At 40.4% G+C, this 27352-nt stretch overlaps 1 protein-coding gene across 10 annotated transcripts in view; it reads left to right on the top strand.

The window, feature by feature from the left end:
* SNX31 (sorting nexin 31) overlaps positions 1-27111 on the top strand; it is a 30790-nt gene extending 3679 nt beyond the window's left edge. For 5 of the 10 annotated variants that reach the window (XM_055798743.1, XM_055798745.1, XM_027777680.2 and 2 more), the window contains 13 exons: positions 2948-3062; positions 4139-4203; positions 4499-4598; positions 9506-9534; positions 12341-12451; positions 15438-15528; positions 17189-17276; positions 19152-19221; positions 19769-19861; positions 20425-20679; positions 21208-21303; positions 23130-23207; positions 26924-27111. In XM_055798743.1, coding sequence (XP_055654718.1) covers positions 2948-3062; positions 4139-4203; positions 4499-4598; positions 9506-9534; positions 12341-12451; positions 15438-15528; positions 17189-17276; positions 19152-19221; positions 19769-19861; positions 20425-20679; positions 21208-21303; positions 23130-23207; positions 26924-27019 — 1287 coding nt within the window. In that variant the 3' untranslated portion in view covers positions 27020-27111. Of the gene's footprint in view, positions 1-2947; positions 3063-4138; positions 4204-4498; positions 4599-9505; positions 9535-12340; positions 12452-15437; positions 15529-17188; positions 17277-19151; positions 19222-19768; positions 19862-20424; positions 20680-21207; positions 21304-21423; positions 21570-23129; positions 23208-26923 lie in introns of all 10 variants that reach the window. The other 5 variants (XR_008746284.1, XM_055798744.1, XM_055798746.1 and 2 more) reach the window with 5 other exon arrangements.
* The last annotated feature ends 241 nt before the right edge of the window (positions 27112-27352 follow it).

Here is a 27352-nt window from a genome sequence, read left to right on the forward strand (position 1 = left end):
GTTTTATTTTCACATGAAAGATGTTTAAGTGTTTTTAATCTGAAAATTGTGTCTCTTCCTCTTCTTAGTATTTAATCGTGTAACTGAGAAGGAAATGCCCAGAGGCCTGTGCATTCTGTATATAATCCATACATAATAGCTTTATAGCTATAATGCTGCTCTATTTTTTACAGGCTAGCACTTTTGTTTCCGGTGCTGTGCCTGACCTCGGCATCTGCACACCTGTGATGGAGCATGGCCCTGGGTGAAATAGCTTGTCTAGACAGCATAGGCAGGACCTGACACCAAAACCCAAACCCATGGGATTAGACTAAGTAGGAGATAATAAATTCTGGTTGACTATACTTTAAAAATTATAATGTCTCCTGCTGAGAAAGGAAATATTTATTGCAGAAACATGAAAAAGAAACAGCACCAACTATGGCATGTGTCTTTGCTCCCCTTTTTGAAAAAATTAGGTCTTAAAGCTTAAAACTCCCTATTTAGGGAAACTGCTCTCTCTCTTTTAGGTAGAAATTTTGGAGGAAGGGCAAGTACCTCTTCTACCAGGCTGGATCATCTTGTCTGGGCTGCTAGCACAGTCAGATGTAAGCTTGTTCTTGTGATCCAGCCTCCTGTGGCCTTTCCTGCTACTTGCTCTTGAAGCTGCCTCTGTGGTGGTGAGCTGGAAGTGGAGCTGTGCAGCCTCAGTGCTGGGTTGTGAGCTGTGAGGCAGGAAGGCACAGGTGACTGCTGCGTGTTGTTGGCAGGAGCTGCATGTAGGGTCTGCAAAGAAGCTGCTCAGTCAGCATGTAGAGAGGCCAAAGGATGGGAGTCTTCCCCTTGGACAGCTTGTGGAGCAGGATGGCTTGGTAGTAGGTCTGGTCAAGTAGGTTCAGTCCAGAGAAAATGGCAATGCACAGGGCACCCTGGTTGGGGCTGAGATGCATCTTCTGCAGAGTGGCTTTAGGTTGCAGAAACAAACCCAGAGCCATGGTGGGGGGTGGAAACAGTCAGAAGCAGATTTTGGGTAGGGAGCTTATCTCTTACGGTGATGCTGGCCTGACAGGGCAGCAGGCAGCTGGCACCTGGCACCACCAGGTACAGTGTTGTTGTTGACTTGAATTTAAAATGTAGCTTAGGCTGTTGGGTTTGTGAAGACAAATATTGGCTAGTTTCATTCTGCTAGAATGAAATTTCATGCTGGTGGCTGATAGTTTGGTGGGCTTTCAGCACTGTACACAAATACGCACTTAAAGTTTATTGGCATTTTTCCTCAATTCTTTGAGATGTGAAAAAGTCCAATCAGTTGGGAGAAGTTTCTCTTCTCTGTAGCCCAGATCCTGAGGACACACAATTGTGTTTCAAGAAACTTACCAAGCAGCTGGCACTGAGATGAATTAATTATTTTAAGTAGGCCAGAGTCTTAGCTTGTGCAAACTGATGATAACAGGCGGCACCACTTTGTAGGTGAGGCATGGCCTGAACACAGAGGGAAGAGAGAGGACCTCCTTGTTGTCAGTGTGGCTCTGGCTTTCTAACTTCTGGCAATTTTTTTTGCTGTATCTCCTCAGTTTGCCTGCCTGTAGAGCAGAGATAATACTTTTCAGTCCCTGGGGGAAGATCACGTATGTGAGAGACTTTGAAGATAAACAGCACTCTATAGTAGCTATTACTGCTAGCTTCACATAAAACCAAAGCATGTAGTGTTATCTAACCCTTTTATGCTGTGTATCTCGGAGCAATTCATGCATATCTAATAATCAAGAACTTACAAATGACGGTGTGTTGCCAATGTAGGGAATGTGGAGCTGTGAGAGTATGCGCCTCTCCTGTTTTCAGCCAACAGGCAGGAAAGGGTATTGCTAATTCTTGCAGTAGTAAACTTTTCTCATCTTCAAGCTTCAGCTGCTGGAGTCATGTGAAGGACTTGAGCAGCCAGGGCCAGAGGGGAAGGTGTCATCTTTCGTATGATTTAGTGCTACTGATTGCCGAGTTGAATACTGGTGTTTCAAATTTAATTAGTATTAATGTCTCTGCATACTGTAGGAGTCTCATTTTACTGGTCAGATGCTGTATTGCTTTGATTTAGGTGAAGGAATGTTTCCAGGCGAACTCGCTGATTTTGCTGTGTTTAGTAATGTGCATATTGGGAAGGTAAACATAGCCTATCCTCCCCTTGAAATAATTTGCCTATAGCAGATTATTTTTACACTTCCAAGTGACTAACTACTGCCCAAGCCTATATTGGAGCTATCTTGCGTTAACATAAGATAATGTAATTGCAGTTCTTTAGTCCTTTCAGGCATGTTTATAAATGAGGTGGGGGTTTGTACAGAGATATTAGGCTCTTATTAGCCAGCTGATACAGCTGGAGGAAGAATCAAACTTTCAGATAGTTTACATTCCTGAAAGATTCTCTGCTTTTTGTTGGAGGTTTTTTGTATTCTTTTTTCTTTTGACAATATGAGATGATCTGATAAAAGTTACTACCTCTCATGCACAAAATAATAAAAACCTCTGAGGTAGCACAAGTCAAGGGCAGAAGTAGCCAGCTCTTAAAGTAGTTTTGTGAGCATAGATCAAAGCAATCCTGTATGGATGTATTGGGAAGAGAGGACTTCTGTAATCATATCTTGTTTGTCCATGAGGTGTATAAGACCTAGCTAATAAGGTTGATACAATCCTACTTTTCTGGCTTGGATCAGGAGCTCAGAAGTGGTAAGACTAAGAATGATAAACTCTTCAAAAGAGGTTGCTCACTTGGACTGTCATCTGTTGGCTGCCCAGTCAAAGGCTTTGCCCTTGCTGTGGGCCCTGAGGGCCATCAGGGAGGTGCCGGGTAGGTACCCCATGCCCTTTGTAGGTCATCATGTCTCGCTGTCAAAACAAGAGAGCACTGAAAGCTCCTTGGAAGCTATGAATAGTTCTTCACTGATGTGGAACTTTCCTTTTGGGTGTTTTGTAGCTCAGGCAGCTTTTTGGGAGTGCTGTGCCTGCTTTTCCTCCGAAGTATTACCTGGCAATGACCAAGTCTATGGCAGATGAGAGACAGTCACAGCTGGAGCAGTATCTCCAGAACGGTAAGCTTGGCTTAAACCTTTAAGGATATGTCTACAATTGTCTGCAGAGCGCTTTACCTTCTATGCTGAGCAAGGATGTATCTAAAAGGCTGGGGCTAAGCATTGCAGATCTGTCCTGTCTGTTGGTTCACTGGCTCTAGAACAGCAGCATATCACATTTCTCTTATTTCTGAGGTGGTTGCCTTCCTGTAGCTTTCCCAAAATGTAAGGGTACAGTTTCACACTTAAACTTGACCCAACTTGGCCTTCTGGTGGCAGCCAGTAGTCTGGCTGTTTTCTGTTCCTCTGGATCAGTGAACTGAGCCACCCATCTCTGCTGCTTCACAACTGCCAGACCTGACATGTGGCCGGGTGTGAGAACTCATGGCTGGTGGGTAAAAAGAGGGAGGCAAAAATGACAGGCACTTGGACTAGTAGAAGTGTGGTATGGAACTGGGCTCTATATAAGCCTCTTCCCTTCAAGGGTTTCTAGGCAGACTTGTGAGAGTTATAACAAGAGCTTGTAGAAAATTTAAATCTCAGGTGCCATGTATTGTGTTATAAACCAGGTCTGCAGGATCCCTAGAATGAATCTCATGAGTTTCATGTAAGCCACAAATAAAAAAAAAATATTACTATTTCAATTACCCAAAAAGAAGGGTGTGTGAGAAGATGAACTTAAAGAGGTTTTGTAGCCTCTGGCCTCAGATACTTTCTGCCAAGATTTACAAAATAGAAGTGCAAGATTAGTCTTTAGAACCTTATTTAGTGATTTATCTTTTTCACTTGAGTATTCAGCAGCTCCTTTTAGAGTTACTGGCCATGAATGACCATGGAGTTACGTGGCCAAGAACCTTACTGTAGACTTGCTTTGGGAGAACAGCAAAACTACATGTGTTTTGCACTGTTTGTAGCTTCAGTGATTTAACAACAGGGTAGTAAAGGTAGCTGTGCAGAAACCAAAGGATGAATAAAGTAGCACTGATGTTTTAACCAACAGTCATGTTGTATGCATCTTGGTTTTGGACGGTAGCCATGTTTCTCATCTTTTGGCTAAGTTTGGTTTCCTCCCTCCCCGTTTTCCTCCTGTTTTTCAGTTACTTTGGATTCAAATATTACCAACAGTGATGTCTTCATAGCTTTTTTCCGAAAGCTACAGCAGGTAAATTTTGAATTTTTCAGCCAAATACTGTTCTGTGAAAGAGTTGAAATATTATCCTACCTCCTGAGCCTCCTTGATGCTTCTTTTGCTGTCTTCCTTGCCTTGTGTTCTTAGTGCATTGGTCTGTCTTGTAAAGCAGTGAGTTCCAATGACAGAGTGCTCTCTGTGAAGCCTGGGTGGCAGTAATAATAGCATTGTTTTGTCCGTGTACGAACTTGTTTCCCACATGGAAAGAACTATTTGCTTTGTTTTTATATCCTGTGGCATATCTGATGAATCTTTTGCCTCTAAACAGCTCCCAGAAAAGTCTTTGTCAGAGCTCAATAGAAGGATTACACACATTCTTGAATTTTGCAACTGTAGATGCTTTTTGGTAGTGTCAGTGCTTTGGACTGGTAAGTGTATTGATGACTGGTGTGAAAATGTCATGTTCTCTTATCTTGCAACTGTAGTGATGGGCAGAATCTGGCATGTGTTTTGGTGGTTCCAACCTAGATGACTTTTGAAATAAGTTTTAATGTGGTCCATGACATGTATGATCTTTCTTTGGCAGGCCTGGAGCCTGGATATAGCTCTTGTGTCTGAATTCCACAAGATGCCATATGTCGCTTTTCTTCCCTTACCTCCTCTCCACTTGCTGTGGCTCTTATGGATGGTAGTGTTTTGGAGTAGGTGTGTGCAGCATGACTCCCAACAGCATTTTCAGGGAGGGGGATGATGCTTCAATTTTCTGGCAAGTGCTTGGCATGCTGCTAGTGCTGTTGTAACCTCACTTGCAATGAGTTGTTCTGGAGAGAGGGAATGTTTTGAAGGACTGCTTTGTGACTTGAGAGCTCTTCACTTGCTATATTTGATCAAGGGATGTAAGGGGAGTTCAGAAATGCTATAGAAAATGGTGTGAAGAAATATTCCTAACAAATTCTGGAAAGGTTTTTCCTATATGCCTTGTAAATAAAAAGATACAGTTTATTTACAGTCTTTTAAATTCAGACCTACTGAAGTGCTCAAGACAGTGAATGAAAAGCCCCTGATTTTCTTTTGTGAAAACCAGTCTCTCTAGTTCTGATCCCATGCCTGTTACAGCCCTACAGATTACTCCCAACAATTACTGCTGAGTCTTAATTAGTCTTGATGAGACTGATAACAGGTCTGCTAAAGAAAGTTAAATCCATCAGGAGTGCCTGCAATTTGCCCTCAACAGTGTCAAATGACTTTTTTTTTTTTTTACAAAGTTCTGGCAGGAAATAACTCTTCAAAATGCATGTTTGCAGTGTTTAAAGATGTCTTTTGGCATGCCAGTATTGTGGTTTTCTCTTAACATACAATCAGAAATTATGCTGTATATTTTAAGTTTCTTTACTGTATGCCCTTTTGGTGAAGAAGGGCGATTTGGTAAGTACATGTATAATACTTGATTTTTGGATTATGTACATATGTGTGCGCTTGTTAAGGCATTTGATGACTGTGCTGCCAAAAGAAGTCAGTTATTTTGTTGAGTTCAAGGTAGGCATTGAATTATACCTTAGTTAGTGCAAGGTCAGCATGTTCTCAAGATGTAAAATTAACTCAAATTTCTGTTCCACAATACAATGGATTTTCATACACAATGTTTAGGCTTCCTGCTTGGCAAAGGCAGTAGTTCTACAGCATTTTTGTTTACAATTTAAACTTAAAACGGTTACACTTACATAAATTACTGCTTCATAATACAAATAGCAATAGTGCTTTATGTGTTCTTTCATTCTGGTAAAGAACAAACTCCTAAGAGATGAAATAACTGTGTGAAAGACAGGAGTGCATCCACTGTCATTAGCTGTGCACAGTGCCCTTTAATTGGTGTAAGTGACGGCTGAGTAAGTATTCATTTTGGCTATTAAAGAATCTCACTCAAACTGGCTTTGTGCATGTTCCAGTATTTATTAGTATACTGTCATTTGTGAGATGTTTTATGGCAGAGTGACAAAATTCCTGTAACAGGATCGAAAGACATGGAGTGACGTTCATCTTTAAAGCACCTCTGTACTGTTCTTTCCTTCTCCATTGTTGAAGGTGTGTAGGCAGCACTCTGCATCCTACACGTTGCTTAGGAGGGAAAACATAGGGTTGCAGTGTTACTGCTACTTAATGTTAAAACCAGGCATTACCCCAAACTTGCTGCTGTTCATGTTACATTGCAAGAAGAATGATTAATGAATAAATGGTCATTGAAATGATGAAATAACATGCTCCATGTCAATGACACGGACTGGCTTGGAGTAGTCAGTCTTGGCTACCTGAAACGAGCTAGTGCACACCTGTACAAGTGACCCGCCAGCTAATGTGGGGGAACTGGCAGGTGGTGGTGGACAGGGAGCAGTCAGCCACTTCTCGGCCACCACAGCTGTTCATTGAGCACAGGTCTGTCTGCAGGTAAAATCAGTGCAGCTTTCATAATGGAAACCTTCAGGTTTGATAGAATGAGAAAATGGGAAACCAGAAGTGAATGAGATTGCCAGACTAGGGTGGTTTTTTCCTAAAAATTCTACTGATTTTTTTTTTCACTTTCACTTCTGTCTTTCATTATGAAAGAGCATAGAGCTGTCCTCTTAAGTAGTCTGCTAGTGCTTGCATCGTTTTCTTGGCTTGTCTTAAAACCAGCAGCGTTTAAGCTTCTAGCTGAAGATACTTCTGTATGTAACTGACTAAAATAGAAGATGCAAAAGAAAAATCAAGCTGGATTTAAGACTTTTTTTTTTGTCCTTGTCCTGTGTTTTGCTTCTGAATGGGATTGTGAAGGGTGTGCCAAGACCATGGCTTTATTGCAGTTGCCTGACAGTATTGAACGTGACTCCTCTGTATCAGGACTGTCACACCAACTAGCTATATCCTCCTGATCATATCTAACAGGGCAAACTTTTCAAGGGGGGACAAGCCCATGCAGGTTAACCCAGCTTTCCAGGCCCCTGTCTTTGTCCAGCACCACCTTTGCCTGTTGCACAAGTTGTTAATGTTTTGCTCCTTATAGCAGGCATGCTCTGGCTGTTTCCCCAGCAACGTAATCTCATGGGAGGAGTTGCCAGGGGACAGCAGGGCTCCTGACACATGGGGAAGCAGCTTGGCACGGTGGATCTCTTGCTCAAAACTAACATTGCTGAAATAATTACCAACAGTATTGTGTAGCAGAGTTGAACAACCTAACACATAACCTCCCTGTTCCTCTGCCCTTCCAAACTCTGCAAACTTTGTCAGTGACCACGCTGAAGAGACAGATTCAATATCTGCCCCACTACCTCCAGCCCCTAAAGATAAATGGCACAGTTCTTCACGAAGTCGTTTGAGATGACTGTTGTGGCTGTGTTGTGTCGTCTTTATCATCAGGAGAAAGATGGCGTGAGCAGGTACATACATCCCTATCAGTCTCATTTTAATGCAACTCCTCTATATCCTTGAATGTAATTTGAGACTACGAACTGTCTCTGTTGGGCACCCATGGAGTAACTTAGTGTATTCAGGATGTGGCTGTGAGGACAGCCAGTCACTATGCATTTATGAATAAAATTGAGACCTATTTTCTTGCAGCAGCAGAGGTTTGGAGTTGGTGATCTAGGAGGCTAACCTACCAGCAACACAGACTGGAAAAAACAACAGCTATTAGCATGAACAAAAGGATTCAGGTGCTGGTGAAAGGACAGATGAAAAGTTTGAGTACTTGAGCAAATAGAGCCAAGCAGTGCCTGGTATCAGGCAAAAAGCAGTGTTCTTAAGTGTTCCTTTATCAAAGAACTCAAATGTAAGGTGGTTTTCTTTCTGAAGAGCAAGCATGGGGCTGAGGACTGAATACCATAGGAAAGCTGTGGTGTGTATGTGATTGAGAGAGTGTAGGTAAAATGTAACCCAGAAATCTTCAGGTGTTACCTGGAATCAAAGCTGGTTTGATTATGGGCTGCATTTTCTTGAATAGAGCCCCTGTCTCTGACCACGCAGCCTCTGCTTCTCGGCACTCGCAACACACTTACCATATGTGCATGCAATGAAGGAAGGCACATTTGTAACATCCCTCAGTATTCATTCATAGGAACTTAGAAATGTGTTCCAATGTGTATGGACATAAACAGAAGTCTAGCTGAGTAAGATTTCAGCATTGCTCCAAAAATATTATTTATTTAGTGTCAAACCCGGTTGGGCTTCTTATTTATGAACTTAAAGGTGCAGCTGGCAAATTCCCTTATTTTCAGACTTTTGTGTGCTGGCCAGGGGGGAAGGTTTCTGCCTGTTCTGAAGAATTTTATTCAAGGATGTCTATTCTATTTTTGTTTCAATGTTAACATACAGGTCAGTCCCCTGACCTGCTGTTATTTTCAAATATGTTGTAATAAGGTCCTCTGTTCTCACCCTTTCTCCTTTCATGTCCTATGCTGCTTAGCTGAACAACAAATCCATTGAGAGCTTGCTGAGGGCTCAGATTTTTTTATCAGAGGTCAACACCAAAGTCACTTAAGTTTCTAATGGAAAACTAGGAGGAAAAAAGGTATCTAGGTGGTTTTTTTTTTTCTATGGAGCAAATATATAATGAGTATCTTCTTGGGGTTTTTGTTTACTTTTGGTTTTTGTTGGTTTCATGGGTTCATTCTGGTGGGGTTTTTTGTTCTGTTTGTGTGGTTGTTGTTTTTTTTTTTTTTTAAACTGTTCTTTTCATCAAAACGAAAAGCCAAAGAAAATCCCTCACCAGCTCTGTATTATTCTGTGTTATTCTATTGACTGAACTGTGTTTCAAGCTACTGGGACAGGCTAGTGGGGGTTAGGCAGCAGTTCTAGATGTTTATGAGGAGATTCTACCACAGGTAACAGTGTCAGCATTAAGGGAAGGTTCAAATAAGCAGTAGTAAGGGATAAAAGAAAGTGTCCGATTCTAGTCACATGGTATCTTCCCTGAATTTCAGGAGCAAAAGAGTAGGAAATGTGAAAAGTATTACAGAACATGAACTGTTGCCAAAATACAGGGGTTTTTTTTGATGTTGGTGTCTGTTTTGAGTAGATGAGACTCTGACTTTACTGCCTTTTCCAAAACTAAAATAGCAGCCTGGGAGAAGATCTGAACTCTTCGGACTCATTGCTGGAAACTTCCTTCAAAAGTATTTTTCTGTCCATTTTGGAAGTGGTTGGGATTGCCTTGTACACTTACTAAATGGATTAATGCTAACACTGAATAAATGCTCTTCCGTTTGTATTTGTATTTAACTTGTGCTGGATTCACTTGTGTTGTTTTAGTGGCATGTCTGTATTTGTATTTCTTCACTTAGCACTGTCTTCTCCTGCCTTACAGACTGCACTGTTTCCTCCTTTTGTTTTTACGTAAGTAAATTTTTTTTGGTCTCAACAATACTTCACTGATAAGAGGCTAAACACAAATATTTATAACATTGAACAATGTATGGAGTTTCTGGCATGGACAATTCTGCCTCTGCCTTCTGGGGTAAAAACGTGTGATAAAAGGGGGGGGGGGGGAATCCCCAAATGCAACGATTTGAGTTCTTACTTTTGGTTTGCTGTGTCGTAGCTGTATTAAGAGAACAATAATCAAAAGTTGGAGATAAGTAGGGAATTTGTCCCCAAGGCTGTGAAATCAAGCTGTGCCTGTAGTTCAGTAGTGTCAAATAAGATAAATTAAAGCAGTTTTTAAAAGAAGACTAGGAAAGCACTGGTTTAAGTATTTAACAGTGATACCTAATATGACCTTTCTAGATGGGACTGAGATTTTGCTTTGATACAGCCTTTCTTTTAGAGCCTCAAATTAATCTGCCTACTAATATGTTGCATGGTGTTCTTGGAGAACTCGGGCTGCTTGGGAATAGCTTGAAAGTTTGGATCATGCTTTTCTTCCCTGCATGACTGCTGAGTAGTGAGGTGGCAAGCAGGGTAGAGTGCGTCAAGGTGTGACTCTGCCTTTAAGTGGCAGAAGGGTAAAGTGACCTTTGTGTCTCTGAGCCTGGGCTGCCAGAGTGGATGAGGTGGCCTGCACCCAGGCTGTGAAAGCTGCAGGAGGAGCAGTGGAGAATCCGGCAGAAGTAGATGCATAAAGTGGTCCATGTCCTTTCTGCATTGGAGCTTCAGCATGAGCAGCCCACACCTAGAAGTGCTTACTGTACTGCATGAGCCTTTGCACTTGCCTTCACCCCCTGGCACTGCTGAGTCCTGAGTAGCAAACAGGCTGTGTAGTGACCTGCTTGTCCTTTGTTGAGTCAGTAATGTCTTTGCCTCACCCTGATGTTTGCATCCCATGCTTGTTCCACATTGCACATATAGTTTTATCACATACAAAATGTTTCATATTGAAATATGTGTGCCAAAGGTATTTGTGGGGAAGTGTCTGCTCCTTCCTGTTTGAGGAAAGTAGTAAAGTACTGGGGTAAGCACAGGAGATGATCCTCGATGTGAGAGAGAGAGGGGCTTTTGTATCTGTACAGAAGCAAAGTTATGCTTATTTTAACTAAGAGGAATGAACTAGATGTGTCTCTTGGATAAGAAATAAATTAGTCTGGGGATAAAGATTAAATCTGTGTGGATTTGTAGAAGGACACTTCAGACAGGGCATTGGCTAGTGCCTTGAAGAGGTTCTGTTGTTCTTTAATACATGCAAACAGATGTATAGGCATGCAGATGTGTGAAATACTGGGCATCGGGAAAATCTGTGGGAAGTCCATTTAAATAAAAAGATTGTCTTGGTTTGGTTTTCCTCAAGACCTTTTTTCCCCACATATCATTCTACAAACTTTTGACAACATGTTCTTAATTTTTAGATGCGGTGGAAGAAAACGCTTCTTGTTTGCATTTGATCTGACCTTGAAATAACTCTTAATTAAGCTAGATTTACTGGAAAATGTGCTCTTTCTGACTGAAAAGTTACCAGTCTGAGTCATACGTCCTAGCATGTTCTCCAAAGCACCAAAAGAGGGGTAATGCAGCACACAGCACAAATGTCAGCCCTGCCACCCTCTCTTGCTGACATCGCAGGAGTCAGGAAATGCTCCTGTACATGGGTACCATAAAGATTCTGCAGCGAGATACTGAGAGTACTTGAAACCTAAGGGCTCCCAGGGAGCCTCCCATATGTTCCACCAGGCTAGCAAAGGTGGATACAAGCAATTAAAATCTAATATTGCATGCAGTATATAAAATTACAGCATTTTTCTCCACTATGAATCTCAAGGGACGTACCTCTCCTTAATTAATAAAAATGCCAGAAGGACCATTGCTGTCCTTTGATGCAGGGGAGTCAACAGGAAGAGAAGCTGCAGTGATGAGCTGCTGCTGCCTCATTCAGATGCATCCCCAGGGGAGTTGTCAAATTAGTCTCCATCCTCTTGAAACAAGTAACTGACTTCTCATGCATAGCAAGGCATGGGGCTTTCTGAGTTTGAGTCTTTTAGGGGAAATATAAAGTCTTGATATAAAACCAGTGGAGGTTACCCCATTGCTGTGCGCTACCTCGAAGTTAGAAAGATGTTTCACTTCTAGTCTGACTGTGTCTGTTGTCAGCTGACAGCTGATGGGTCTGGCTTCTGTACTTCAGTTTTCCAAATTGCAAATTGCCCTTTAATTATTTAAGGCAGCTCTCTGAGGTCACTTACTTTGAGACCTGTTTTCTCATTAATATTTCCAGGTTTCTTCTTTATATCCCCTCTCCGTTCACAGTGGGTTTGAACCTGGGGTACTGGCACTGTGCAGTATTCCAGTAGCAGCGGCGCTGGTATATTAAGATAACATAGCCTCATTATTCTTACTGGAAGCTTTCATATTTATAGGTACAGGGATGCATTTTTTCCTTTTGGCAAGATTGTGACTTTGAATATTCACATGCAACTCTTCATCCACCTCTTCTTTTTTGGAGTCTTTACTCCCTAGGACAGTGATGGCATCATTCCTACAAACAGTGAGACACTAGGTAGCATGTGCTCAGCTTAACATTGAAGTGACCCTCCTTTGATTCGGCAGTATCTTGCCACTTGCTGTGCTACATAGGGTTAGTTTTTTTTGTCATCTGCAAGCTTTAAATAATTTTAGTAAGTTACTGTTTACTAAATAGTAATTTCAGTTGTTCAGCATCTTCAGAAGGGTTCCAGCAGTATGGAAAGCAAAGTGTTCTGTTTCTGCCTAACAGGACACATTTAAGATCCAAACCCAGAGAGCCTTTTTGGATGTTTACCTCGCTGATGGCAGCAATATCAAACTCGATATCCAGACATCGGACACTGCAGAACAAATATTAGAGGTAATGGGTTTCTAGTATTGTGTTGAAATTTTCCATTTGTGAGAAGTGGACAAAAATGAAGATAAACTCGGTCAGGAAAGGGTAGAAATCCTTGTTTGAAGACATACAAGAATATATTCTGTGTTTTTTGAGAGGTTTATTGTACTAGGGGTGAAGGGGGTAGGGGGCATTGCTGATTTTGCAGATGAGCTTTTTTGGTTCCTACGTTTGTCCATAATTTACCTCTTAATGTTATGGGTCCTCTGCTTCTATGGCATTTGGCTGTCAAGTTCACGTTTTCTTCATGTATCATAAAATACATACTATTCCTTATGGGGACACATTCTTAATGAAAGACCCCTTTGGTTTAGCATAGTGTGGGTGAAAGTTCTTCCCACTAGTCACAAATTATGGTCTGGTCTTGACTTGTGTCTTGGCTGGTACACTTTTGTTAAAACTTAACGTGCAGCTGGTACATCTTCTTTTTCTGCATGCTTCTCCTTTGTTTTGTGTCCCTTAACGCTTGCTGTGAAATTGTGGGACTTCCTTTGCAGTGTTGGTGCAGTTCTAGCATTGTGGCTCTGGGATGTCCGTAACAGCTGTTGTAATACATACAGTAAACAATTGCTAGTTACATTTTGAAACCAGTAGCAACCAAATGTTGTTTACACAACTGGCTGGCTTGTGATTGAAACTTTCAGCTGAGGTTCCCTTCTTATGCCAGGAGAGGAGGAGCAGCAGTGGCTCAGCATACTTTGTGTGTTACACATGTGTGCATGAGCAAGACTGAAGCCTCTTCCTCAATTGCTCCCGTTTCCTAATCTTAACAGCAATAACAAAGCACACACTTGCTGGATTGGTACTCTTTGTCATGGGAATCTGAAAATTCCTCTCATGATACAGAAAATTGTGTGGATCTCTGTGCCTTTGCAATCTGAGTTTGTGGAGATAGTTCCCAGGTGGCCATTGGTACAAGGAAACTGAACATGAATTCACTCTTAGTCTGGCTGCAGCACACACAGTATCTGTGCAGCTGCCATGAGTTGGGTAACACAGGGTAACCCCTTAAGAGTTTATTCTGCCACTGGGGTTTGCACCATCTGAGGTGATGCCAGGACCAGTTTTTCCAGGGGAAGGTAAGTGTCAGAGTTGGCCTTAGACCCTCCTAAGACAGGAGACTTGTGGGATGAGAGATGCTGAAAGCAAGTGTTGGGGTTGGCAGGGAGATATGAATTTTGATTTGGGGAGAGGGAAGCAGGTGTTAATAGGGTGGAAGAAGTAAGGAGACATTTTTAAATAGGAGACTTGCATAGGGACCTTGAGTACGGAAACGATTTGCTAATACACTTTAAAAAATACTAATAATTTGTGCTTGATAAACTTCTCAGTTTTGCAGTGGGTCGAGGTAACTTCCAAGCTAGACAGTGGTGTTGTATGTTGCTTTGTATATTGCATTTATAGATGTTTAATGTTTATGTGACAATGCAAAGAAACAGTGATATTTGAAATGCTACAGACACCATTTCTTCTCTTGTTATCTTACAGATGAGATAGGACTTTTAGGAATTATTTCGCTTTTGTCATTGTAAATGGCCTACCACATTCACTGTTCTTTTGCAGTGGAGGTACATTTTTGCAACCATCGCTCCTGAACATCCTGGTGCTCAGGCAGCATATACCAGCTTGTGCTTTGATCTGAGAAATAAAATAAGTCAAATTCCTACTGAATCCAAGATCTGTGTTTGACATTCTGGGAAATGCCATCTGGTACGCTTAGTGTTATGCTACTAAGGGATAACACGCTGAAGCTCTGTGGGCTAATTTCTAAAAGTAATTTGTGGGGACTTCTTAGAACAGAGGAGACAGAATGAAAGATGGTGCTGCTAATAACTTTTTTTTGTCTTTGTGTTCGGACTTAAACTTTCTTCCCATTATACCTGGTGTCTGAACAGAGTGTGTTTTATGCTCTGCTGCCCTCTCCGGTAACAGCCCTGATGTTAACAAGTATAAAGAAAACTTCATGAATATGTTTTTGACTTGGAACAATTCTTACCAACCTATATTTAGTTTTGATGTCTGCTTTTTTTCCATGCACAAAACCATAATCTGATTTTTAAATCAGCTGATATAGTGTGAGAAAACCCTTCTGAACTGTGGAGGTGAGTGAATTTACAATGCTGTCACTGACACAGAGCTAGAAGTGTTTTGGGATTGGCACTCTTTAGAAGATGACTGAAAAGCAGTACTTCCACCTTATGCTCAGACAAAGAAAGTCCAGCTTCTCTGACCAAATCACAACTCCTCTATCAGGCTGCACAATCTGCCAGATAAGTTACGACAGGAGTATTCTCAGGGGTGTTTTCTTGCAGTTGCCACACCACTTTCCTGAGCAAACTTCAGGAGTTTATAGTCGCTGCAGAACTTAGGAATGCTCTGATGGTACTGTGCTCTTTTGGGTTATGGCTGCTTTAATTTGTCAGAAGCCTTCACACAGAATTGTAGAACCCCACAAGTAAGACTGGTGCTTTCCATAAAGGGGCAGGGCTTGCAAATGTTTCCTAGAGAACAAGAGGATTCTATCAGCTTGGAAAATACACAAATCTTGTAAACAAACAAACAAACAAAAAAAACCAACCCTATCTGTGATGCTCATGAGCAATGTTGTTAGCTCAGCACACAGTGCTCATTGTACAACAGGGTTTGAGGGTTTCGTAGTAAAGATCTGGAATAACATGGCAGATGCCTTGTGTTAGAGGATACTTAAAGGCATCATGAAGCAGTAAATGTTTTCTGTTTTATTACACTTTTATGTTCCTTTGAAACTTATGAAACTTTGAAACTCTCAAGTGCTGCAGTATAGGAACGGTTATATTTGCTTCTAAATGGGTAGTTAAATGAGACATAAGGGAAAATTTAAAAACAAGTAATTTAGGTTAACAGGTATTAAACTTTTTTCTTTATTCATGCTAATGGATAGCTAAGCTTCTGACCTTCCTTGTTTTTAAAGGTTACATTGTGCAAGATGGGGCTATCAAGAGAATTAACAAAATACTTTAGCTTATTTTTCTTTCAAGATCACGATGATGGAGTACTCTCTGGTAAGTTTTACAAGGTGCTTAACTTAGCCCTCCCTTGGCATTTTTTTATTGTTGTTGTTGTTGGCTGCAGTTACTGGACCTGGAGTCTGAACAGAGCTTGCATGAATCTGCTCAGGCTGAAAGACCCATCCTGTCTGATAAACCCCCTCAAGCCCTCTTCCCAAATGGCTTGGAAAGTGGTAGTGGGAAACAAACTATGGCAATAGATAGTGTGGTGCATAGGTTAGACTTTCACATGTGAATATTATGTCCCTTTCAGTTTACAAGACATGTAGCAAGTTTAGCACATGGAAACTATTGAGCATATCATTCTTAATCAGATGGCCATACCTACATAAAACAGTTCTCAATTTACAGGTCACATGCTAAGTTTAACAATGGGACAGGAAACTCTTTTGTTATATTTATAAAGAATGTCTGTGCCTTACTTTCCTTGATATCATGACATGTTTCCTTTCTTAAGTGACAGAAACGTAAGTTTGACCACGATGGTACTGAGCAAGCTGTAAATCAGGCTTGCGATTCTCTTTATGGCTGTAAAATGTGAAGGGGCTTTTATGTCCTCATTGGTCTGCTGTTTCCCCTGTGGGCAGGGGTGTGGATGAGGCTGGATGCAGACCTGGCATGGGGATAGGCTCTGGCCACGTCAGGGAAGTGAATGCAATCTTTGCTGTTGCTTGGACTAAAGTTAGGCACTGCAGCCTCTCTGTGTGCCTTGACAAGTCATTTAGCTTTTTTCAGTCTTCTCATTGCCATAAATATGTTAATGCTCTTCTGAACCTTTTCAAGATGAAAGTCTGCTGGTAAACTCAGGCTTACTCAGTGGGGTAGGAACTTTACCGTCTGTGTCTATTTTAGTTATCATTGCCCTGCCTCCTTCTCTCTGGCTGTGAAAAGTACCTGCCAGTACACAGAATCCCTGGCTGTTACTATGTCTCAAATGTATCTAAATATACAGTGTATATATAAAATGTGTTATATTTTATAATCTACTGCAGTTGCAGATGGATTTATTTTTGCCTTCTATTGTGATATATTCTGATACATAGAATAGAAAAGTTCTTCAGTTGATTACATTTCTATGCATCTCCAATAAGCCTCACAAATACATCATAACCCACAGTCCACTGCCAAAACGTTTAGGTGCTCACGTGTTTAAAATGTCATATTTAAGTGTTCTGCTAAATTGTGGCACTAGCTTAGAAATAAATGTTTACAGGTTTGGGTGTTTAGACACGTTTTCATTTTTAAAAAGTTAGCAGGAAAGTAGTGACCTCTGAAGAGTGTCATGCTTTTCTTACTGTACTTCAGTTACACTGCTCTTCTCTGGTGTTCTGTTCAAGGAAAGCACCAGTCCTGGAACTTGCATCCACATTTCCTTTAAATGCAGAAATATTAGTCCTGGTTAGCTGTGTATTGAGAGAACACTGTTCTGGAAGAGCATAGTTTAAAGGAGCAGAGATGTTCTGTAAGTAATAGAGCTATGTAACTTGAGACTCAGAAGTGAAGAAGATAACTAACCTGTCACCCTACTCTACCCCAGAACTTAAGTTCTCTTCCTTCTCCAAAAGCACATTGCTAACCAGCACTGATACATGAAAGTAGCTGGGTTATTTCACTAGATCTCAACAAATGTCTCTGTTTTTTCTTCTTTTCCCAGTGGTGAAAAAAGTGGCAGAATTTGAACTTCCTTATGTGAGTCTTCAGAGCATGAAAGTGTTGCACTGTAAGCTTGGGATCAGAAAGTGGTGAGCGAGAAGCTACCAAAATGCATGACGACTGCTAAGAACAGGGAAAGAAATCCCTTGAATAACTTAAAGTCTTTAAGCCTCAACAACTTGACTGCTTTTCTGAGGCCAATTTGTTACTGGAATTGACTGGTTTCTGTGGCCCTGCATGTTTTAAACTTTGTCACTAGTATTCCTGAAGTGTCCTTTACTGCAGCTAGCTATTTATTCCCTCTTTCTTTCAGAATCCATAGAGAGGTGCTTTGTAGCTGCCTGCCTCCGATTTTTATACCTGCATAAATGCAGTGATCACAAATGGGAATATACCTGTAAACAGTATAGATGAGAACTTTGAGTTCTGAGTTGTAAGCTGCAGCTCTGTTTGAGCAGAGTTTTTATTTGAAGTGCTCATTTCTGTATGCTAATATATGTAATATCTGAGGCCATAGCTTGAGCATTTCTTCTGGGAAGTGGCCTGGCTTAAGCAGCAGAGCGCTATTCTCCTTTCATTTGCTCACACACGGTTGCTTCTCCTCAGTTACACTGGTAGAACTGTGTGGACAGACATGATGAACTAGACTGGCAAGCTAATCTGACCTAAAAATAAGTTGCTGGCTGTTTATTTTTCTTTATTTGGTTTGCTGGCCTATTTTTAGCCTGGGTCAGCCCTGCAGTTTTGTTTGCTGCACAGCAAATGGTTGTGCTGACTTGTGGGTGAGGATAAACCCCAGGGACAGGGAGTCTGGTGCCAAAGTCCTGCTTGTCAAACAGTGCCCTAAGGGTGCAGTTAGGTAGTATAGCGAGCCAGACTAATGGCTCACTGCTGTGCTTGTGGTCTGGTCTACTCCTCCCTACAATGAAAAAGAAAAAAGGGCAATAGATTTTTGCATGCTTAGTGGATTGTATTGGCTACATCAGATGAATGCTAGAGCAAGGACTATGGTTGGGAGCAGAAGAGGAAGAATGGACCATGCCTTTTGGTGGCAGCAAGCAAGGTTGCATGGCTTGAAGGTATACAGAAACCTGTTGTCTGATGTTTGTAATTTGCCTGGTTTAAATCTACTGGGCTAGCGCCTGGCTTCTACAAAGCTTTCTCTGTTTCCCTATATGTGCCCATACAAACTGCAGAACCTAGCAGCCTAATGAAAGAACTGTGTGGTTCTAAGCCATGACAAAGTGACTGAGTAGATACTGCTTCATCTAGCACTGCTTTAAAGCACAGAGGTAGGAAATGACAATCCTGGGGTTGTTTGAATGTTGCAGCGTATCGCCTGTGCACTGTAATACATCTGTACTAGCCATGAAGCCCATGCTAGCCATGACAGTTCATACTGTCATATACACTTACCCAGGCTGCTTTAAATAAAATGGCTCAAGCTAGCTGTTCCGCTATGGCACTTGGATAACTGAATATTTAACTTGCTTTGTTGCTGTACTGATCTGATCCTGCAGCAGTTCTACAGCAGTTAGTACTGCAGATGGCTAGTTTAAGGTTAGGTCTTGTATGTCAGTGCTGCACCATGGCAGTGGGTGCTCTGGGAGCCTTACCAGTTTTTATGTAGACAAACCCTGAGTTGTTTGAGAAAAGGAGGAGGAAAGCTTTGGTTCTGAATTTTAACTGTTATGTTTGGTACCACCAAAATCAAAGTGGAGAGATTGGAAATAACTAACCTCAGGTTATCTATTCTGCTACAATGTATAAAGAATGAGTATGGGATGCACTTTGAAGGAACTGTGTTTTGTTCTGGTTTTGTGTTTGGTTTTTTTTTTTTTAATCTGAATAATGGATCTTTCTGGGTTGTGCTCCCATGGTATTTAGCTGAAAAAACCAAAATGCCATATTTAGAACCATATCTTCATATGTTATTACTTTGTTTCCCCCTTGGCTTGGAAAAGGTATATGGATCCTTCTCTTGATACACTGCTGATGGATTGTAGAGCTTCACTGAATTTGCTGTATATGCAGGTAAAACTGAAAGGGCCTTATAATTCTAGAAGTTAACTTCCCCACATTAATTTCATGTTTTACACAGATTCTTGAAATGTTTGTAAATGGTTCCTGTTTAGCACTGCTTTGTTGCACTTTCCTAAGTACTGGGTATAGCTGTCGATCATGTTCTTCCCCTCTCCCCACTCCCCTCCCTTCAAACTCATGTGCTAGAGATGCTAACTCATCTATGTGTTGTGCATGGGAAAAGTATTACACAAAAAAGGGCATATTTAGGTATCTATCCACTCTATTTTCAAGTGTCTGTATGTACCTGTGGGTCTCTAATGTGTAGGCATTCTGCCATGGTATGAGAGCATTCGATTTCTGAACTGTTGGTGTGTTGAGTTGTGCTAGCTTTGGAAACTACTAATTCAGGAGAAAAGAACAGTGTAGAGTGAAATTGTCCCAAAATCAAAGGCCTTGTTTAAAAAAAGGTTTATGTGTATGTGTTTTTGAATGCTTGTGTGTGAAAGGAAATATATTTTTGCTGACTTCTTTTGCTATTTTAAACACTACTTTTAAGGCAATCCAGGAAGTTGAGAGGAATTGGGTTAAACCAACAGAAGGTCAGATGCAGGAACTTGAACTTCTGCAAAAAAATGCACACAAAGTAAAGGTAAAAATTTTAAGACCAATTTAAGCAGATCAAAGGAGTGATTTTTTTGAAGCAATGATACTAGAGGCTGTGATGTTAAATATAAGCATGATTTTGTGGGGTGGTTTGAGCTAGAGACCCAGGTCTCCCATCTCCTGGTCAGATACTGAACCACCAAACAGAAAAGGAGGTTCCCATCTCTGCTAGCACTTTAAAATATCCCAACAGAGTGACTTGGATCTCAAGGGCTAGCAAGAAGTTTTTGACTGTGAATCCTAGTCTTCTCTGTTTGCTAAACTCAGGTGTAAAGGTTTGTCATCGGGTTTAGGAAATCAGATGGAAATTCAGACTGCTGGGGCTGCCGTTCTCGGTATTTCTTACTGGTTAGTTTTATCTCTTCCCATCATCATTGTATCTGATAAGCATCCAGAAGACCCAGCTCATCTTATCCAATGGACAAAAGATTCAGAGAACAGCACTCACAGTCAAGACTTAGAATCAGTACTGATATGTTGTGGTGAACCTGTGTCCTCCCAGGAGAAAGAGTATCAATCTAACAATTTGCCTTTTCTCCAAATCACTAGGTTTCACTTGCTTTTACAGCAAATCACTCTAGTTCTATCTTTTTGCTGCAGTTCCTGGAGCTGATTCGAGAAATACAGTTCTATGGGTATGTACGACTTGATCCTTGCATGTGTGACTATCCAGAAGAAGGCTGCACAGCTGATGTCTATGTTGGCAATAATGAGATTAACTGCTGCATAAAGCTGCCTACTAACCAAATCAAAGAGGTCAGCTTTAAAATCAACAGGTTAAGAAGCTGGCAGGTTACTTTTCTTGTAAGTACTTCGCTGACTTTTATCTGAATTCACTCTCTTTTCCTGAAAACTAAGGTTGGTCTAGGATAGGTCTAGAAAACTAAGGCTAGGTCTAGGGAGAAGGTGGTGGTCTGTTTTAAATCACTCCCATTTTCCCATATTCCCCTCCAAACCTATTCTGAAACATATCCCCTTGGCAGCCTTTACAGCAGTAAGCCATCTAGCCTTAGTCTGCTATGTTTTCTCCCTTCCCTGGCATTCTGTGTCATACTTTACCTGTCCCTTTCCTTTCCTGTTAGAGATGGTTGTCAGTTTTGTGGGGGAGCACAGGAACTGCTTTAACCAGCTTTATGCTTATAAAGACTCTGCCTTCCTACCTCCCACTTGTACCAGAACTCTTCTGGGGGAGGGAACACGTTTTCATCTGTTTTACTTATATACAGTATAAAACGAACCTAATTGACTAATTCTGAGTTAAAGCTGAACACCTTAATGGTGTTTGTAGCTGTTCTTTCTGTTCATCGGCTGTTTATTTTGGTTTTTTTTCAGGGTGCTGCAAAGGGTGGTGAAGAAGACACTCTAGAATTCAGATTTGAGTACAATGATTCAGGCACTTGGCAGTGGATAATTTTGTACACAAAGCAGGTTTGTTTTCAGTCCTTTTAGGAAAGGACTCGGAGTAAAATGTAATCTTACAGCCATAAAGGATCCTCAAAAGTGATTAGTCCATCTCTACCAGAGAGCAACGGTTTTGTTTTCAAGCAGGTTAGCCTGGGGACAGTTATCTGGGGAAAAGCATTTGAGCTTCTAATATAAAGGGAAGTGAAATTTTTGATTGAAGAGATATGTCTAGCACTCAGCAGCAAGTCTGGGATGGAGTGTGGAGAGGTGCCATTTATTTATTGGACTCAGTAAGTATCCAAAATCACCAACTGGTCAGACTCACCTAAGGTCAAGGGCTCCCATTTTCCACAGTAAATCCTAATGTTCTAATATAAATCTATGCTATATTAACACAGGTTAATGGAGGGTGTGGATATGTGACAGAATAAGTATAATTTTTTTACATATAAAACCTTGTTTAGGAATTATTTATAGGGTGCCACTTCTCCCACTATTTTCAGGCAGCTCTTTAAAGAGAAAGGTATCCAGGAATTCAAGTCATTCATCTGTGGTTATGCTGCCTAGCAAATAATCTAGACTCTGCAGTATCAAAACCAGCACCAGTCTCAATTTAGGTATGGAGCATCTATAAAAAGTACAGAGGCTGTTATTCCAGTAAACTGCTGCTTTTGTCTCTGAGATCCACCCAGCAAGCAGACAGGATTTTTCAAGCAAAATCAAAATGCTTAATTTCTCACACATGACTTCTCAATTCTGGGGTGATGATGCAGTCCACACAGCTGTTCAGTAAGTGTTAATTTCCTGCCACGCTTAAGTTTTATGAGAACATGAGCCATAGCAGTAAGCTTTCCAGTTTCTTTGCTGTTGGAGAACAAAATAACCCCAGAATTACCTCTGTATTAATTCTCCTTTGAAATCTATTAGGGTTATGCTTGATGTAGTGACTTGGTGATTAGAAAACCTGTGTCCCCCTTTCCTCAGAAGTGTGCGAGAGCGCTAAAGGTCAGAAATTTGCTTCTGTGGGGAAGAAACAAGGGTTTGATCCAAGACCCCACTGCAGAAAGTGAAAGACTGGATGATTTGGAGCTTAGTCAGAGATGGCTACCCCCTCCATCACTGATCAGATATTTTGGTCTTATATTCATCTCTCAATACTTGACAACCTACCTGAGATGCTTCTTTTTGGAGAGTAAGCAGTGAGGTGCATCTCCAGGGTGCGGTTAAGACCTTAACTTGGACTGCATTATCCCAAGGAGTTGTACATGCTCATCAGACAGCACAAGGAACTAAGAACAACTCCCCTCCTCTCTGAGGTGCCTCTGCTAGATACCTAATATGTGGGATGAATGCGTACTGCTCTGCTCATATTCACCGCACAAGATGCGACCTTGAACTGGCCTACAAACAGTTGCAGCTGTCTCCTGTAACCATGGGGACTTTTGACTGTGTGAGTGGCTGTGAACTCCAGCTTGCTTCGTTTGTTGAAGTGGTTTTGATGCCGATAGTGCCGCATTTGATTAACCTGACTTAGCCTTTGGTGTAATTTGGCAGCCTTTAAAGTAGGAGCCACAGACAACTAGAGAGAATAACTTGCCTCACAAAACCAGTCATAAAAATACTTATTCTCTGCTCTGAGCAGTGCTGTGAGGGTTAGTCACGCTGAGGCTGGGCTTTAAGAAACCGCAGCTAGTTTGGTGCACTGTAAGGATGTTAAGCATAGAGTAAAATTAACTGAATCGGAGAAGTAATAGTTCCGTAGTTAGGGACTCTGATTTTCTAGTGGAGGAAGAGTCAAGTACATCTTTTAATAGAAGAAGTCAGAATGTTCTCTGGTTTATCCTCTTTAGGCCTTTTTGCTCAGCAGCTGCTTGAAGAAAATGATATCGGAACACATGACGAAGGCAGCCAGAGGAGGCCAAGAAATGGTAAGCATATGTGTACGTTGGTATCAGAATCTGTATTTAAAAGAAATAAGCCTGCTCCTCTATCATTCTTTCAAATGTGCTGAGAGAAGCCCCATTGAGGAAAAGGATCTTGCACGTTCCAACACTTCAGTACAGAATTAATTGACTAAAAAGTACATCTTTGCTCAGTTTTACTGAAATAATATTCTGAATGTTAAAGATGGTTTATTACCACAGTTTTAATCTGTTTTGCATTTTCTCCCTGACTTTAATTTTTGCTGCATATGATAAAGGATATTCGTGGCATAATTTTTGTATGTTCTGTACTACCCTGTTGTATCCATTTCTGGCTTTCACTTTTCCCCCACTTCACTTTCTTGCTCCATCTGCTGCAATGTTAGACTGATTTGAGATCTGTGACATTCACACTGATAAACTTTTTGGTTTTAAATAGAAGTGTTAATAAAGGCAAAATCTGATTTGTAGCTAAAATACTTCTGCTGTCTTTTGTGTAGGCCTTTAAGGATGAAAATATATTTAAATACTTGTTATATCTAAAAATAATTTCCAGCATTAATAATGCCTTTGTTTTAACCTTATACCTAAAGACTTTACATGTCTGCTAACTGAAAACTTCTGTAGGAAAAAAAGGAAAGGAACACATGCGATCTTCTAGACCAGTGCTGATTACAGTGAGCAATGAGGCAATGAACAGCATGTTATTTCATAGCTTTAAACTACAAGTGATTCAGAAGAAAAGACCAATTTTCATTTTAGAAAAATCTGATCTCTTTCAATCTAAGTTCATTTGTAATGCAAGTATAGTATCCCTTTAATTATGAAGATGAACATTCATTACTTAAATATTCAGCTGTTGGTAGTGCTCAGGTAGCTTGGACTAAAACAGAATTACAAGAGAAGAGTAACTTTGCCAGTTAATTTCCTAGACTGTTTCTGCTGGGTTTAACTGAACACTGATTTGCTCAGCATATTTTGTTAGAGTACTTGGGGGAGTATTTAAGCTTATTGTAAGTTTAAGTTTTTCAATCCATTTATGAGATCAAGATGCCTGAATCCACAAAAGAATGGTAAGAAATACAGCATCCAACAAAAGCAGGTTACAGAGTGAGAAATTGTCTCAAAAATGTAAATACAATGTGTCTTGCTTGCTGGTGGTGTTTAGCCCAACCTCTCCCTTTCTGGTTAGGGAGACTCCTAATAAATTAAATGGGAGCTTTGGGTAGGAAAAGGAACTAAATTTGAATTTTAAGAGGAAGAAAAGGGCAAGAAACACCCTTGAATAGAAGTTTATGACAACTTGCTTCATCTTACCTGCTTTTTGCAAGTGTTTCTGAATGAGACATTTGAAGCTTACAGAAAGCCAGAATATATACAGAGATCAAGTGTGTATATTCACATGCAGCTGCTGACATAGTTTACAGGCTTGTACTTGGATTCCACACTGGGATTGTTTTTGCAATTATTTTTCCCTGTAGTTGGGAATTCTAACCATTTGGAAAGTCTGACATGTTACATATCTATACATACACTTTCCTATCATGTCTAAGATGTTCATTTGCTGGAATCGGTATTCATAGCAAATAGTTCCTGCACAGTTAAATGGCTAAAAGATGTGCTTTTCCAACTTTTTATTTGCTGAATGTGAGATAAGTAAATAGAAAGGTAATGATGTAAAATGAATGAAATACCTCTATTGTAGCATGTGATTAGCCAAAAGAGAATAATTTCTAAAAGAAAACAAAAATGTAATCTGAGTTCAGAAAAAAGTAGTGTTGATACATCTTTACAAACAGCATAAAACCAGTCACTAACTGCTCTTCAATAAGCAAACTGGTTAACCTGTGTGGTGGGTTTTCTTGTCCCTTTCTTTGAAGTGCTCTGTGCTTGTCACTGCTGGAGACAACGTTCTAGGCTAGGTGTGGCCTTCAGCATTCACAAATAACTTGCAAATGATAACGAGAGACAAAATTTTCTGAATAGACTTGCATCTGTGAAGACTGAAGGATGCGGTTTAGTGGCTTCACTGTGGTACAACTTTAGCAAGGACTAAGCTGCTTGGCAATCTGGGCTTGAGGCAATTGTTCTGACTTGAGCATACTTTAAAATACCTTATCAATTGTAAGCCTTTGGAGCAAGGCGGACTGTGAATGCTCTCTGAATTTTTGCAAGGAAAGGAGCCTTGGACAGGGTGACATAAAACCACTGAGCTTATCAGCTGTGTCTTGCTGATGCAGTGTCTGGCTGCTGATAGGAAACTCGGTGAACTAAGAAAAGTACAGCTGATAATTAAATGGAGTTGTTTAATGCAACAGCATACCTTGACTTGCCTAAACAGTGATAGTGTGGCATGCTGTGCCTCACTTCATACAGCAAGTTTGAAGCAGTTTAGGTTAGGTCTTCATGCAGCAAGCTGTGTTTTTAGGCAGAATTAATATAAAATCTTAAACCACGCTTTAGCTAACTTCTAAATGCTGTGATTGCAATATTAAGGTTCTTAAGCCTTCCCTTTCCTATTCCTCTATTTCTCTTTGCAAAGTGCTTTAAAATGTATTAAAATTTTATCTTAACACTTTTTCAAATGAGAATGTAGTTTGAGTTGGGTCTTTATAATTTTGCCATTAGTATCCCCAATCTTACAAGTCTTTGCATTGAGTTGACAGAAAGTTTAAATGACTGTAGTCCAAAGACTCTGAAAACTTATGCCAAGTATCTTCTGCAGACTCATGAGAAGAAAAAGTTAACTTTTTTGAGTTCCTGTAGGAGTATACTGATACTATTAGATCAGCATAACAGCCTGTAAATTCTTGTTTGAATAGATAGTCTAGTGCAGCAGTAAGCTTTAGTAGGAAAATCAAGAACAATCTTTTGAATGGATAAAAATGATTTAACTGGTATGCAATAGGTGGACTCTGCAGATAGTGAGGCTGTGCTGTAGAATGTGGCTGCATCTAGGCAATTCTGCTGTTATGTCATGCAGAAATCCTGAAAAAAAAGGTATGAAATAACTTGTACAGAGATAAATATGCAAATTTTGCTTCCAGTCTCCTAAGGCCTTACTGTTAGTTATTGAAGCATGGTTGCCATAGCTTTGTGATACACACTTTTAGTAGGCTTTTTCAGGACATTTTACTTAACATGGTATTTTCATATATATGTTGCAAGAGGCAGAAGAAAAATCTGTGCCATAAATTTTCCTAGTACAACCAAAAACTGCAGATAGATGTAATGGAACATTATAATTTGCCTGCTTATACCCACTGGGTGATGTTGTGTTAGGAAGCTTCAGATAGTACATGATACCCTTTAGGAAAAGTAGAGTTGAAAGGTATAATTTATGCAGGTGCTATGGTTAAAGTTAAGAATGTGTAATTAACAGTAGTCAATCCTATTCAGCAGGCCTATTAGGCAGTTAAGGTACCTGTACATATGTCCTTGTGGTGACCGTAATGCCAGATAACATTGATGTTGGCACATCTGGAAGTGCTATTCAATCTGCGCCGCATTTAGTACATTGCAATCTTAAGAGCAGAAACATCTGTTCTTGTGTCCTATTCCAGCAGGAGGAAAACAAAATAAATCTGTTCAGTCTGAAATAATTTCAGAGATCAACCACTGCACCTGAACAGTATCATATCAGGTTTTCTAGCTTATGCTTGTATCTACCTAAATTATTGAAATGCATATACTCTTGTAACTGTTTGTTTGTTTCTCTGCAGGTAGTTCATTCGGGTTTTATATCGAGGAAAAGATTTTTGGTTAGGCCAAGTGAAGATGACCGTGTATTTGAAAAAATAGGAGAAGAGGACCTGTGATAACTTTATTGTAGATACTGCCTTTCAAAATTGTTGGATAATAAACCATTGTTAAACCTTGAATTATAAGGGAAAATATATCTTCAGTGTAATTTCTTGCCTTTGCAGTGTTCTTTATAGTATTTACAACTCTAGAGAGCCAGTTCAAATGGGCACTGAAAGTCTGGAAACATTCTGTATGTATGCTTTTTTTTCCCCCCACGGACCTGCAGTTGTTGAGGTAGAAAGGGGAAGGTTAATTAGGAAAAGTGCTACAATATTAGAGGAGGAAAAACTATTTATATAAGTTTATAGTTTGTCTGTGAGTATTGGTGTAATTAGTGTGGTGCTGAG

The sequence above is a fragment of the Falco peregrinus genome, chromosome 3 (genome assembly GCF_023634155.1).
Source record: "Falco peregrinus isolate bFalPer1 chromosome 3, bFalPer1.pri, whole genome shotgun sequence".
NCBI classification, from domain to species: Eukaryota; Metazoa; Chordata; class Aves; order Falconiformes; family Falconidae; genus Falco; species Falco peregrinus.